Source organism: Sorex fumeus, unplaced genomic scaffold, assembly GCF_029834395.1.
Source record: "Sorex fumeus unplaced genomic scaffold, SorFum_2.1 ptg000094l, whole genome shotgun sequence".
Classification (NCBI taxonomy): Eukaryota; Metazoa; Chordata; class Mammalia; order Eulipotyphla; family Soricidae; genus Sorex; species Sorex fumeus.
Genome location: NW_026606151.1, coordinates 1,126,755 through 1,140,089, shown reverse-complemented (window position 1 = coordinate 1,140,089; position 13,335 = coordinate 1,126,755). Strand labels below are relative to the sequence as shown.

Here is a 13,335-nt window from a genome sequence, read left to right as displayed (position 1 = left end):
GGAACGCTAGTGACCAGGAGACCCGGCACAGTCCTGGCACCTGTCCCGGCCCTCAGGACCCTCTGCAGGCTTCAGACTGGCAGGCTGTGCCCAGGGTGACCCTGTGACATTTTCCTGAGTGGTGGTGGCACAGGAAGCCTCCCTGAGAGCATTTTTCCGAGGCCTAGGATTTCCCCTCTCATTTATTCCATTGCACTGATGAGGAAACTGAGGCCAGAGATCGCTACAACTTCTTCTCCAGCACCACGAGCCTCTCTGCTCTCACACCCTCCCACAAAAGCAGGCAAGCCCAAGGCGGGCTGCTGGGGGGGTCTTCAGGGTTTGGTCCTAGAGCCTTCTGGGGGACAATGGAAGACCCAAACCTTGGGACCACCCTATACCAAAGCTTGTCCAGAGCTTGTCCAGAAACGGCTCCACTGGACTGGGTGTAGGAATGGGGGAGTCCTGGGAGGGGATTCAGGGAAGGCTTTCTGGAGGAGGTGGCACGCGAACTGGATGAAAAAGCTAATAAGCTAATCTAGGAAACAGAGGCCCTGCCTTTCTCCAAGATCTGGGCTCTATGCTGGTGGGAGAGGCAAGTGGCATTCCAAGCGGGCGTGGGACTTGTCAGAGGCTGCCTGGAAGGCCCCACTATTGAAGAACGGATCATCCAGCACCCAGATTAATGGCCCTTCATTTTGCTAAACATCTGTCACCGTTAGTGCTGGCGCGTGAGCGTGAAATGAGCTCTGACTGTGCTGCCACCGCAGATTGTGCTGCGGCTCCCGGGCCGCCCTGCTCTGCGCGGGTGCTCCTCTGCCCCCAGCCCTGTACCGCGCAGGTGGTGGGACCCATGGGCACCGCAGGGGTTCTCCCCCAGCTGGCACACAAGGGTGGAAAACGCCAGTGGACGCTGTTCTCCACGCGGGACCATGCACCCTGCCACCCCATACAAGGGCCCTGCTCTCCCGCCCACTTCCCGCCAGACGTGCAGAGGGCTCTGGTCCCGACTCTGCCCCCTCTGCTGCAGCCGGGCTCCGAGCCCAGGCCTTCCGCACTGAGGTCCCAGGCCACGAGTCCCAAAGCCCTAGGACACAGGGTGGGGTCCCCAGGTCTGTCCCCGTTTGGCTGGTAGCGGGGATTGGGGATCTGCAAGGCCTGGGGAGCCCACCCTGACGCCGCCCCCGGCCCGCCCCCAGCTGTACATCCAGACAACGACGCTGACGGTCTCGGTGAGTCTGAGCGCCTCGGTGTCCCTGGGGATGCTCTACATGCCCAAGGTCTACATCATCCTCTTCCATCCGGAGCAGAACGTGCCCAAGCGCAAGCGCAGCCTCAAAGCCGTCGTCACCGCCGCCACCATGTCCAACAAGTTCACGCAGAAGGGCAGCTTCCGGCCCAACGGGGAGGCCAAGTCAGAGCTCTGCGAGAATCTTGAGCCACCAGGTAGGTGTGTGCCACCTCAACCCAGCTAGCAACCCGGAGCCCAGGCCCCGCCCACCAGCTGCGGCAGTGCAGGCCCCGCCCAGTATCTGCCCAGGCCCCGCCCATATCCCTGCCATTCCCCCGCCCAGGTTCCGCCTTGTCCCAACCCGCCAGCTTTTGGCGCTTAGGCCCCGCCCAGTATCTGCCCAGACCCCGCCCTCAGTGTTGTGGGCCCTGGCCCCGCCCCCGGTCCCGCCCTCTCACCCCTCTGCCTGGAAGTCTGGGTCACACCCCACTCCCGAGCCTTGCTCCCCCAGGATCTCCGCACAGGGGTTCTCACCCAGGGCCCCGAGATGGGGGTTTGGGACCTGGGCCTCTAGGATGTGGGGTGGGGTGCAGCTCTCGCTCTGCCCACCTCACCGCTTCCCCTTAAGGCGGCCCCCTGGGAGGAGAGAGTGCTGGCAGCCGACCCCTTGGGGGCAGGGCCGTGGTGAAGTTTGTTGAGCCCTGACTGTGAGTCTCCGTGCTCACGGCAGCATGAGTAATGCAGTGTGTGTGGGTTCACACGGCCAGGCAGGGGTGTCCCAAGGGCCCGCAGCGGAGGCGGCGGGCGGGACCTGCCCTCTGCCGAGCTGCCCACGGCCTTGGCTCGCTCCCAGCTGCACCAGGAGGGTGGACTGGAGGGTCTGTGGTGCCAGCCCCACTCCATAGCAGGCCCATATCAGGGCTTTCTCCTGCCTGTCCCCACTCTGGAAATCTTGTGGGACCTCCCTGTGCAGGGAGGGGGTGCTCCCCGGCCATCCGTGCTCCCTCCTGCCCTCTGATAGTGAGGGACAGTTCCAATGGCTGCAGGAGGGATATGGGGACCGTATCGAAGGTGCCAGCAGGTGCCCATGGGGGCTCTTGCCATCTGCCAGGACACTGCAGCATTTTAGGGAAGGGTCAGGCGGAGTCCATGACAGAGCCCAGAGGCGGGGTCAGCGAGAATCAGCACCGCCCAGTGACCCCACAAAGTCCATCTCAACTCCCTCATCTTCAGGAGAGTGTGACCATCTGATCATAACCCCGGGCTGACTCCCTCCACAGGATGCTCTTGAAAGGGGCAGCTGGGAGCACAGCTGCTGCCAGAGTACTCGGGGTGCCTCCCCTGGGATGTGAGGAGGCGAGTTAGGGAAGGTCGCCTGGGGCCAGCATAGCCCCTTCCCACAGTCACACAGAACTTCTTCCCCACCCTCCTGTTGTGGGACCCCCACGGCAGTGCAGTGAGGGCCGAGTAGCACTGGAGGCTTACTCCCCGCTGAGGCCAAGAGAGGGTGAGTAACTGTCCTGAGGTCACACCGCAAGGCCATCGCTGACTGATCCTCACTAGCTGTGTCCTCCCTCTTCTGGGGGCTAGCCATTGGCCTGGCTCTGACAGGGCTCCTCCTTTGGTTGCCACCTCTGGTTTTTTTTTTTTTTTTTGGTTTTTGGGTTATCTGGCGATGCACAGGGGTTACTCCTGGCTCTTCACTCAGGAATTACCCCTGGCAGTGCTTGGGGGACCATATGGGATGCTGGGAATTGAACCCGGGTTGGCCACGTGCAAGGCAAACGCCCTACCTGCTGTGTTATTGTTCCAGCCCCTGGTTGCCACCTCTGGCGCGTGGGTGACCCCCACCCTCCGATCTTGTAGGACACCCCTTCCTCGGGCCTTTGGTGCTCACCCAATAGTCAGAAGCCTCAGTCACAGCACAAAACCTGACCCCACTGTCCCGAGCAAGGGTCCCTGCTCACCGCCTGCACCCCAGACTTGCAACCCCATCCCCAGAACCCCCTTTAATCACACAAGGTACCCATGGGACCTGGCACCAAAGGCCTCTGGCATGGTGGCCATGACTGGCCAGAGCTGGCCCAGGAGAGCTCCATGGACATCTAATTGCTTTGTCGCTTCTGTGTTTGCTGACAGTCCCTGTGTTGTCCCCCCCCCTTCCCCTCCCGATAAGGAGGGGTGCAGATAAGGAGGGAGATCTAGCCTGCCCAGGGAGAGGTGGGAGCTGCTCCCCCCCCACTGCCGTGTCCCTCCAGGTCCCCCGCTGTCTCTCAGCTCGGTGACAGCAGAGGCCACGCGGGTTGCGGGTGGGAGTCAGGTGATTAATTCTGGGGCCAGCCAGACGCGGGGGGGTGTCGTGGACGGTGCGGGGAGGCGTCAGTCCTCGGAGCAGGGGCATTTTTCACTCTGTCACCGGCAGGCCACGTATCTTTAAACAAACAACAGGAGGAATAATTCAGGGTCCTGATTGCAGGCGGATTGGGCACTGAGACACGGGGGCGACAAATGGGGACTGTCATCTGCCGGCCACGGCTGGGCTAATTGTGATCAGAGGTGGCAGAGACTGAGAACTCAGGGCCGGGTGTCAGTGTGGAGAGCCCGTCTGCCCACACGTCTCCTCGCGCCCCGGGGGAGGCGGCCCCCAGCACTCTGGCAGCAGCTGTGCGCCCAGCTGCCCCTTTCAAGAGCGTTTTCTTCCACCCCGTGGAGGGAGTCAGCCGGGGGTTATGGTCATATGTCACCCCCTTCTGCAGATGAGGGAGTTGAGGGGAACTTTGTTGGAGGGGCCGCTGGGCGATGCTGATTCTTGCTGACCCCAGGCTGTGGTTCCCCTCCCCCCTCCCGCTCGCAGACTCATTGCTCCCCCTTTCCAGGGGCAGTGTTGGGGTTCCTAATGGCAGTGGGTGTGCTTCCAGGTCCTGCACCCTGTGGGCTGGACTTGCTGAAAGGCACAGCGCGGGCCGCTGAGCCGAGTTGCCAATGGTTTCCAGGTTTGGAGACTCAGATCAGTTTCCCCCCAGGCGATGGGGCTGCAGCATAGGGTTCACTTTCTCATAGTGGGGGAGAGGGGCTGCAGGGGGAGGTGGCCACCTGCATGTGTTCCAGATGGGGACCCTGAGGCTTGGGTGAGGCGTGGAGCAGAGGAGCGAGGTGGCTCTGTTGGGTCTCTTACAGCACCCGGTTTTTGTTGTTTTGTTTTGGGGGGCCACACCCAGTGGTGCTCAGGGATCACTCCTGGTGGGGCTCAGGGACCCTAGGGGATGCCTGAGATCGAACCTGAGTCAGCCGCGTGTAAGGCAAGCGCCCTCCCCATTGTAGTTTGGGTCTGGCCTCAGCACCTGTGTTTCTGGGTGCTGCCCTCTACTCACCGCCTTTCCCCAGTGGGCTAAGCCCAAGCCCCTTTTCTGCTCCTTCCTTCTGGTCACCCAGCTCCTGGGAGAGATGTGGCTGAGGGGGAGGGGGCCAGGGGGACCGGAGACACAGCCGCTGGGGTTCCACTTTGCGTGCAGAAGGACCCCCGCTCAGCCCCAGCATCGCAGGATCCCCCAGGCTCTGCCCGAAGCATCAGGCTGGAGTTAACCCTTAGCACTACCCAGTATACCCCAAATGACCCCCACCCCCAAAAAAGGAAAGGAAGGTGAAGATTCTCTACCCATGACACAGTGCCTGACTGTGTTACTGCCTCTTGGATGTCCAGGGCGTTTCCCCACCATTACCCAGCCAGGGGTTGTTGTTCCGCTGTGGGTGTTTCTGCCAGCAGAGAGCTCAGCTCCCCGCTAAGGGAGAGTGTTTTCTGTGGCTCAGAGGCATTCCTGACCCCCTGCCTCCCCTGTCCATCTCTGTGCTCACTGCATCCCTCCAGGACACTGCCTCCCACCCTGTGGACCCCACTGCTGGACACGGTCTCCCCGCCCCTGTCAGACACTTCCAGGTGTGTGCCAGTCAGCTCCCGGGAGCCTGCCTGGTTCCTCCCGACTTGTTGCGGCACTGACTCCTTGCAGCTGGTCGCCCTCCATGCCTGTCCTTCCAGTAGAGGGGCAGAGGAAGAGGAGGGCAACCATCTGTTTTCATCACATGACACAATCTGCTTTACCAAATGCACAGGCCCTTCCCTGCACACATTCTTAGGGGAATATTGTCCCACAGGACCACTCTTAGCAGCAAAGGACCCTGGGAAATGTAGTCCTTACCTGGCAGGCTTGAGGCCAGGGAAATAGAGGATTAGGGAGGAAATCCTGAAGCCCATTCCTGGGTGTTCTCTTCAGTGCAGGCACCCCGAGCCTGGTGCCTGCAGCTCCTTTGGGGGGCCTGCTGTCCCCTGACAAGGCGCAGAGAAGTTTGATAATAGAGGACACCACGACACCTGCCACCTAACACCCTCCCTCCACCTGCAGACCACAGGGGCCCCTACCGCCCTCCCCAGCAGCCTTGGTCTTGACTTCTGCTCTCCACCCAGCTGTGGCCTGGGGCCACCGGTGGTCACCTGCACAGCGCTTGGAAGAACCCAGGCTGACCAGACTCTGCAATCTCCCACCTTGGCCGGCCCCTCACTCTTCATGGGGGGTGGAGGGTGTCGCACTTTCCAGCCTCCGTGTTAGGGGGCTGTGAGATCTGACCCCAGCAGGCAGAGGTAGGGGGGCAGTGGTAGAGCGGATCCTGTCATCAAGTAGGGTGGGGGACCCATTGGAGGCTGAGTGATGACCAGCATGATGAGTACAGATGCGGGAGGTACGGGTGGAGTGGGGACACCCAGAAGGGAGCTGGGCCTTCGTGGAACATCCTGGGCCCCTTGGTGAGGGCTGGAGAGGCTCCTGCCTCCGCTCCCAGGCCCTTCTTTGGGTCTGCAAGTCTGGAATTGACTTCCACCGACCACCTCTGCCCTCGCTGCCCTGGCTGCCCCACACCCACCCCATGTGCTGACGCCACTGCGCACATGTGCCTTCTAGAACACAGAAAAACTCCCTAGGGGCACATTCAGGGTATCCCAGGGCTTCCCAGTTAAAACCACAAACCGTGGTGGGATCTGGAGGGAACAGGATGCCTCCCGGGGATGGGGTCTGCCCTTCAGAGCAATAAGGAAGGGAGGCTGCCTGGGCACAGAGCCCCTCACCCCACAGCGGAGGTGTGAGCGTGGGGAGGATGCACAGGAGACGGTGGGTTCAGGTGGGGGGGCAACTGGATGGATGGTGCCTGTTTTGGGGGTGTGGATTCGCGCCCCAGGGGTGTCAGTGCCCGGGCAGCAGCAGCCCCTGAGCCGGGTCCCCTGCTCTCTCTTTCAGCGCTGGCCACCAAACAGACCTACGTCACCTACACCAACCATGCAATCTAGCCAGAAGAGGCGGAGCCTGGACGGTGCATCGGATGGGGGCACACCTCCAGAGGCCAGCTGCTGATCTGCTGCCCAGGTGCCCGCCACTGGCTTGGTGCTGAAATGCGAAGCCCCAGGCGGTCCCTGTGGGCAGGCAGGAGGAGGAAGGGCCAGGCTGCTTCAGATTCCCCAAGGGCCTGCGTCTTGGACCCCTGCCCCTTCCGGCCCCAAATCACACGGGCTGACTCTGGGGCCCGGGCTGGCTTCCTCTCACTGTCCCTCTGTCCCTGCCTGTCCCCTGGTTGCCCTGCCAGTCTGTTTCCATCCTTGTCTTGCTTTTGTCTTTGTTCTTCGGATCATCATTTCTGTCTCTGTTCCTCGGGCATTTCCTCCTGGGGCCCCCTGGGTCCTGCCTCTGGTGCATTTTTCTTTCCTGTCTTCTGCCCAGTTCTCACCCTCCGGGACACCCGGCCTGGGCGCTCCCCTCTCTGCCAGTCTCTGCTCATTCACTGAACCTCACATGTTGCAAACGAGGAAAAAAGAAAAAGAAAAAGAAAAAAAAATCAAACTCCCCACAAAAAGCTCAAACAAACAAATCTTAAGTGTGTTGCGAAGTGCCGCGTCCTCCCGGTGGTCTGTGTGTGTCCCCGCGGCCCGCAGCCCTGCCTGCCTGCCCGCCTGCCAGCCTGCCCCTCCCTCCTGCCGACGACTCGGAGTTCAGTGCCTGGGTGTTTGGTGACGGTTCTTGATGACAATGTGTAGCGCATGATTGTTTTTATACCAAGAACATTTCTAATAAAAATGGTTTTGCACCCCGGCTCCACATCCGCTGCGGGCCCTGCCGGGACCCCGGACTGGACCGACTGGGAGGGCCTGGGGTCAGCGGGCAGCGGGAAACAGGGGATGGAGACCCAGGAATCGCGGTGACAGAAGCCGCCCTCCCCCACCCCCATGCTGGTGTGGAGTGGGCTCAGGCAGGGAGGGTCTGGCACGGTGTGGAGGGTTCCAGAATCACCCCCTAAGGAGGTGCCGTTTCTGCTGCCCCTCTTATCTGGCTCCCCTCTGCTCTGAGGTTCCTCCACACACCCCGGGTCCATAACTTGACCTTCTCTTCCGCACAGCTGGGAAACTCCTCTTGAGAACCCGGCTCCCCTAGACCTCTCTCTCAGGGAGGATGGGGTCTTCCAGACTTGGTGCTCTCTGCCCCCAGCCCCCCTACCCCCCCCACGAGACACACAGGCCTGGTTTCTGGGCGAGAGGAGCTGACACCCAACACTCCACCGAAAGTTCCAGACCTTTCAGGCGCCCACCCTTCCTCCTGGGACTGCTTCAGGGGCTGCGTGTGCTGAGGTCAGGGCAGGCCAGGGTACTCAAACTCGGGGGCCCTATGTGCGGTGGGCCAGGGGCAGAGACCCCTGCTTTTTGTTTTTATGATTTGGGGGTTACACCCAGTGGTGAGAAGTCCCTTCTGTATGTGGGTTGCAGACCCCAGACCTCCCGAGGTACAGCCCAGCTCTACATCTGGAATCCACATTCCTCCTCCTCCTCCTCCTCTTCCTCTCCCTCCTCCCCCTCCTCCTTCCTTTCTTCTCCCTCCTTCCTCTTCCTTCTCCTCCTTCTCATTTTGTGGGGGGTTCTCCCTAGTAGTGCCCAGGTGTCCTGAGGGCCATGTACAGCCATACGTGGCCTGGAGATGTTTGGTTCTTACAGTTTGGTTCTCAGAAAGGTGCTGGGGGGCCATCAGTCACCCAGAGGTGCTTACAGGGGAATGTGGTGCTGGGGATAGAACCGGGAGCCTCAAGCACGTGGGGGGGGGTGCACTCTGCCCCTTTGAGCCATCTTCCTGGCCTAGGAGCGATTCCTGAAATGGGGCCCTCATCGCTGGAAACTTGTGACAAAAGCAGGTGATGGGTCCACCTCAATTCCACGGCCCCCTCTGGTCAGGCTGGGGCCTGCTGGCCCTTGCACAGGCTCTTCCAGTCACCAGGATGCAAGTCCGAGAAGCCCTGACAAAAAGGAGCTGATATGACAGGAGGGCCCAGGACAGAGCAGGATGGAGTCCGCGCCACAGAGTACAGGAAGAGGGACAAAACCCCAGTCTCTGGGAGGGGAGAGAGAGAGAGAGAGAGAGAGAGAGAGAGAGAGAGAGAGAGAGAGCGAGCGAGCGAGCATGGTGGGAGGGTGCTAGCCTTCCATCCTGGCACCACACATGGTCTCTAGAGCCCATCGGAGCCCATCAGGAGTGATTCCTGAGTGTAGAGCCAGAAGTAAGACCTGAGTGCCACTGGGTGGACCACCAAAACAAAATAAAACCAAAGAAACAACCAACAAAGACCCCTCACTGAGTAAGGGCTCTCCTTACCCTGAACAGGTGTTAGCATCCATGAAGGGCGAAGGGGTGCAGTGATGAGTGTGAGAGGGGGTGGAACACAGGAACCTGCGCTTCCTCCAGCCAAGGGGGTATAATGCAGGGCCAGAGACACAGAGGCAATAGACCTGTCTTGCATGCAGCTGACCAGGGGTTGGTCCCTGGCACTGCAGTATCCCCTGAGCCTGGAAGTAGGAGTGCTCTCTGAGCACAGAGCCAGGAGTGAGCCCAGCTGTGACACACACACAAGAAAACACAGTAAGTAAGACTTAGTGCAGACTCCAGAACTTGTGTGACCCCAGAGCCGGTACTGGGCAGCTGCCCGCCCTGTGGGGAGCTCAGCCAGCTCCCAGACGCCTTAGCAGGACTCTGAGGCTCCTGGGGCTTCATGGTTTGTGTGTGTGTGAGTGTGTGTGTGTGTGTGTGTGTGTGTGTGTGTCACGCCTAGTGATGCTCAAGGATTACTCCTGCCTTACTCAGAAGTTACTCCTGATGGTACTCAGGGGACCATATGGGATGCTGGGGATCGCATCCTAGTTGAGCGTGTGCAAGGCAAGCGCCTTACCTGCTGTACGATTGCTCGGGCCCCATCCAGAGCCTCACTTGCGGCAGCGCTAGGCAAGCCAGGGTCCCTTTGGCTTAGATGGGCTGGTTCTAAGTTTAAATGTCCCTGGGCCCTTTCCTCCCAGCTTGACTTTTACAGGCCTAGAGAATGAGAGTGACTGATGAGCACAAAAGTGGCCGGTGAGGGCAGAATGACCAGTGGATGCAGAATGACCGGTGAGTGCACAGGGACTGGTGAGGGCCGAGAGTCCAGTGAATGCGAAGTGGCTGATGAATGTAGAGTGGCCAGTGAACACAGAGTGGCCGCCGAGTGCACCCTGCTCACCGCCTCAGCCCCCAGGCCTGGGGAGGGGCCCTCAGGAGCCCAAGACACAGGTGGGGCTTCCAGGGGACTGTGAGCTGCTTCGGCCGGAGACCAGGCCCTGGGCCTCTTCTCGACGCCCTCCCGAGGAGGGGAGGCCCGGCTCTGATCTCCAGCCTCCCCCCACCCAAGAGGAGAGACGAGACGTTCCCCTGGGTACCTGGAGCTCGGCCTGGTCCCTGATGCCCTGCAGGGCTTGGTCCTGGCACTCAGCCTCCAGAAGCCTGGGCCTCCCCACTGACAAGCGGGCACCAAATGGCACACGATGCCAAAATCTCACTTCAGTTGGCAAAAGTGGCAATTAGCATCTAATGAGGCTTCTTGCTTTATTTTTAGGTAACCCCCGAGGCCCTGCCTCTGTAATTCAGCCCGCCATTGCTTGGCAGATAATTAAAGCATGTCACCATAATTTGCCTTTTTTTTTTTATAAAGCCCATAATTATGTTTTTATTGAGAGTTGGGGTGGGGGAGAAGAGGAGGGAAGGAAAACAAAGAGAGGTGGAGTTGAGGCAGGAAATGGGGCCTAGCTCCTCATCCTCCACCAACTGAACCGGGTCCCCCCTTCTGGTGCAGTTTCCCCCTGCCGGGGCTCACCTCATTTCAGGGTACACCCTTCGAACTTCCTGCCCAAGGCCTCCGTCACTGGCTTCCGGGTCCCTACTTCCAAGGCTTCTCCCAGGCTTGGACGGGAGGGGCCTGAGCAATTTCTGCACTTAGACCACTGGCATCCCACCTGCACTTCAGCTTCGAAGTCTTTTGAGGCAAACGGCTAAGTAACCAGGAGGCGAGACGAATTCTTGAACTTGCCAAAGAGCACCTGGGAATTCCACCTCATAGTCAGCTTCATGTGTTTGAAAATCACCATCATAAAATTTTAAATAAAACTCCATGCCCACAGGTCTAAGTTTGCCAGTGGCACCCATTGTCTGTTCTACAAGGTGCGGGTTGTCTTTCTAACTAGGAGATGAAGGACTGGCTTTGTGCCCCGAAACTGCCATTCAGTCAAGGTTTTAGCCAGTGGTGAGTGACCCCTCCTGGCCGTCTGAAAATCAGATGCTTGGCGCCCGGAGCATGCTGGGAATGGGCAGGGCTATGGCACACGTGGATTCAGGGATGCCCCCAGCTCCTGAGCACCTCCGCAGTGGCCACCTAGGCTATCTCAACTTTGGTAGCTAAAGCCTCAGGTTTTTGGCCCTAGGCAGTTTCTTCCCAAAACATCCTTGGTAATCTGGCACCTCTGCTGGATTCAGGGGGTCTAATGCCAGCTGCTCTGAGGCCAGGGATGGGGGAACGGTAAGTTTGGAAAGGTCTGAGTTTGAAAGAACTTTCTTAATGCAGGCAGCAAGTGGTCTGTGTCCCAGTCTCTTCACATGGCCGCAGACCCTGCATGCTCCTGCTGGTTTGCTTTTTTTTTTTTTCCTTTTTGGATTAAACCAAGCGATGCTCAGGGGTTACTCCTGGCTCTGCACTCAGGAATTACTCCTGGCAGTGCTTGGAGGATCATAAGGGATGCTACCAGGGATCGAACCTGGGTCGGCCACATGTAAGGCAAGCGCCCTACCAGCTGTGCTATCGCTCCAGCCCTGGTTTGCTCTTCAGCTTCATTGTCCCACCAGGGCCGACCTTTCTCTCATTCATCACAGTGGAATCCCCGGGGCCTAGACCAGTAGCTGGCACACAGCAGGCATATAATAAATGTTTGTCCAACAGAGGAATTGCGAGAGAGCTGTACCCAGTGCTTTTAGCTCTTGCCCACCCTTCTCACAACCAGGCCCTGACACAAGTCTAATAGGTCATTTCTTCATTGTTCCTCGAGGGTCCTCCACAAAGGACCCCGGAGACCATGGATGTGGAATGCAATTTGGGTAGGAAACTGGTCCTCCCCCTCCTCCCCACCTTTAATACCCTCCACATGCCCCCAGCACTTTGGAGTTGGAACAGGAAGACCTAGAGTCTAAGTAAGGTGAACTTGCTGTGTGTCCTAAGTATCTTGCTTTCTCTGAGTCTTCATTTCCTCATCCACAAACTGGGGGACTGAACTCTGAGCCCTCAGAGGTTGGGTAAGCAGCCAACTCTCCAGCATTACAGAAGGGGAGGTGACTGCAAAAAAGTCTGGGGGCCAGTTGCTAGGGCAACTGCATACTCTCAGTGTCAGGGAGGGGCTGAGAATGCAAAGCAGCCTCTTCCTTGGTTCCCAGCCTCCTCGGTTGTCTGTGATCGGAATAGACTGTCATTGTTGGAGTCAGTGGAAGAAGATGGAGAACAGGGGTCACTCCAGGGCGAGCCCACCAGCAGAGCACACAGCCATGTGTGGGCCTTGCTGATCCAGCAAGCCTGAGACTGGATGTCTAAGCTGGGAATGAACCCAAGGCCCAGCCATAGCCCGTGTCTAACAGGCCGCCAGCAGCAGAGAAAACTGAACTGCAGAAAATCAAAAGGCTTGTAAAGACTTGATAAACCCCAGGAAGTCACCCGTGTGCCCCTTCCTCACACCACCCCATCAACCTAGAAAGGTTTTGGGGGTGTTGCTCCCCTCCGGGGCAAAAGTGCACACAAGGTTCTTCTATGTTTGCGCTGGGCAGCAGGGGCGGAGCCTGGAGGGAAGGACCACATGGGCGTCCAATCACCAAGCGGAGGTGGGAAGGACCATGTGGGCATCCAATCACACCGCACGGAGGTGGGCCGGACCACGTGGGTGTCCAATCTTCATTCGAAGGACCACGTGGGTGTCCTCACTGCACAGAGGAGGGAAAGACCACGTGGGTGTCCTCACTGCACGGAGGGACTTTGCTCTCAGTTGCTGGGCGTGGGGGCTGGCCTCGAACCCTGGCTCTGATCGTTGCTGGGTCTGACTAAGGCACCCAACGCCCAGGATATCTGTGCCTCTGTGACAGAGATAATACAGCTTCCAGGACGGTTTTCACACTGCCGGGGCCTGACTCTTCCGGACTCCCGCTGCGTGGACGCGTCGCACATTGCGTGGAGGGGCCCGGGACTGAGCCCTCTCGCCTCCTCCGGGGCGCAGCTGTGAGGCCCCACCCCGCGGCTCCAGGCCTGGCCTGGCTTCCCTCCCAGGGCTTCTCGTCTGTTGAGAGTGATGCCACTGCTTTGCCACATGCCCCCTCCACGGCCCGGCCTCCTCACGTGCGGGGGGGCGGGGGGGAGGGGGCACCGGGTGCAACCCCATGACCCAGCCTCTTTTGCTTCCGGGTCAGAGCCGTGACCCCACCCACGTCCCAGACGCCTTTGCGTCGGGGCCCACTCGGTGACCCCGCCCGCGTCCCAGACTCCCTTGCGCCTGGGTGGGAGCATCGTGGCACGCCCCGGCTTCCCTCACGCGGGCTGGGGGTCCTGGGGCCCCGGCCGCTCGCCCGTCGTGGTGCCCGTCTGCCGTCGCGAGCGGCGGAGTGTGGGTCCCCGGATCGCGGGCCGAGGCGCGTCTGCCAACCTGCGAGGGAGGAACGCGGCGCGCGAGCGAGCGCGAGATCGATGCTGCGAAGCTGCGACTCGGAGGTCGACGT

At 59.8% G+C, this 13,335-nt stretch overlaps 1 protein-coding gene across 3 annotated transcripts in view; it reads left to right on the top strand.

Moving 5' to 3' along the window:
- The window catches only part of GRM4 (glutamate metabotropic receptor 4), an 85,055-nt gene extending 78,473 nt beyond the window's left edge, over nt 1-6,582 (top strand). The window contains exons 9-11 of one of the 3 annotated variants that reach the window (XM_056132115.1): nt 1,179-1,211; nt 1,290-1,425; nt 6,493-6,582. In XM_056132115.1, coding sequence (XP_055988090.1) covers nt 1,179-1,211; nt 1,290-1,425; nt 6,493-6,542 — 219 coding nt within the window. In that variant the 3' untranslated portion in view covers nt 6,543-6,582. Of the gene's footprint in view, nt 1-1,178; nt 1,426-6,492 lie in introns of all 3 variants that reach the window. The other 2 variants (XM_056132116.1, XM_056132114.1) reach the window with 2 other exon arrangements.
- Nucleotides 6,583-13,335: the final 6,753 nt, after the last annotated feature.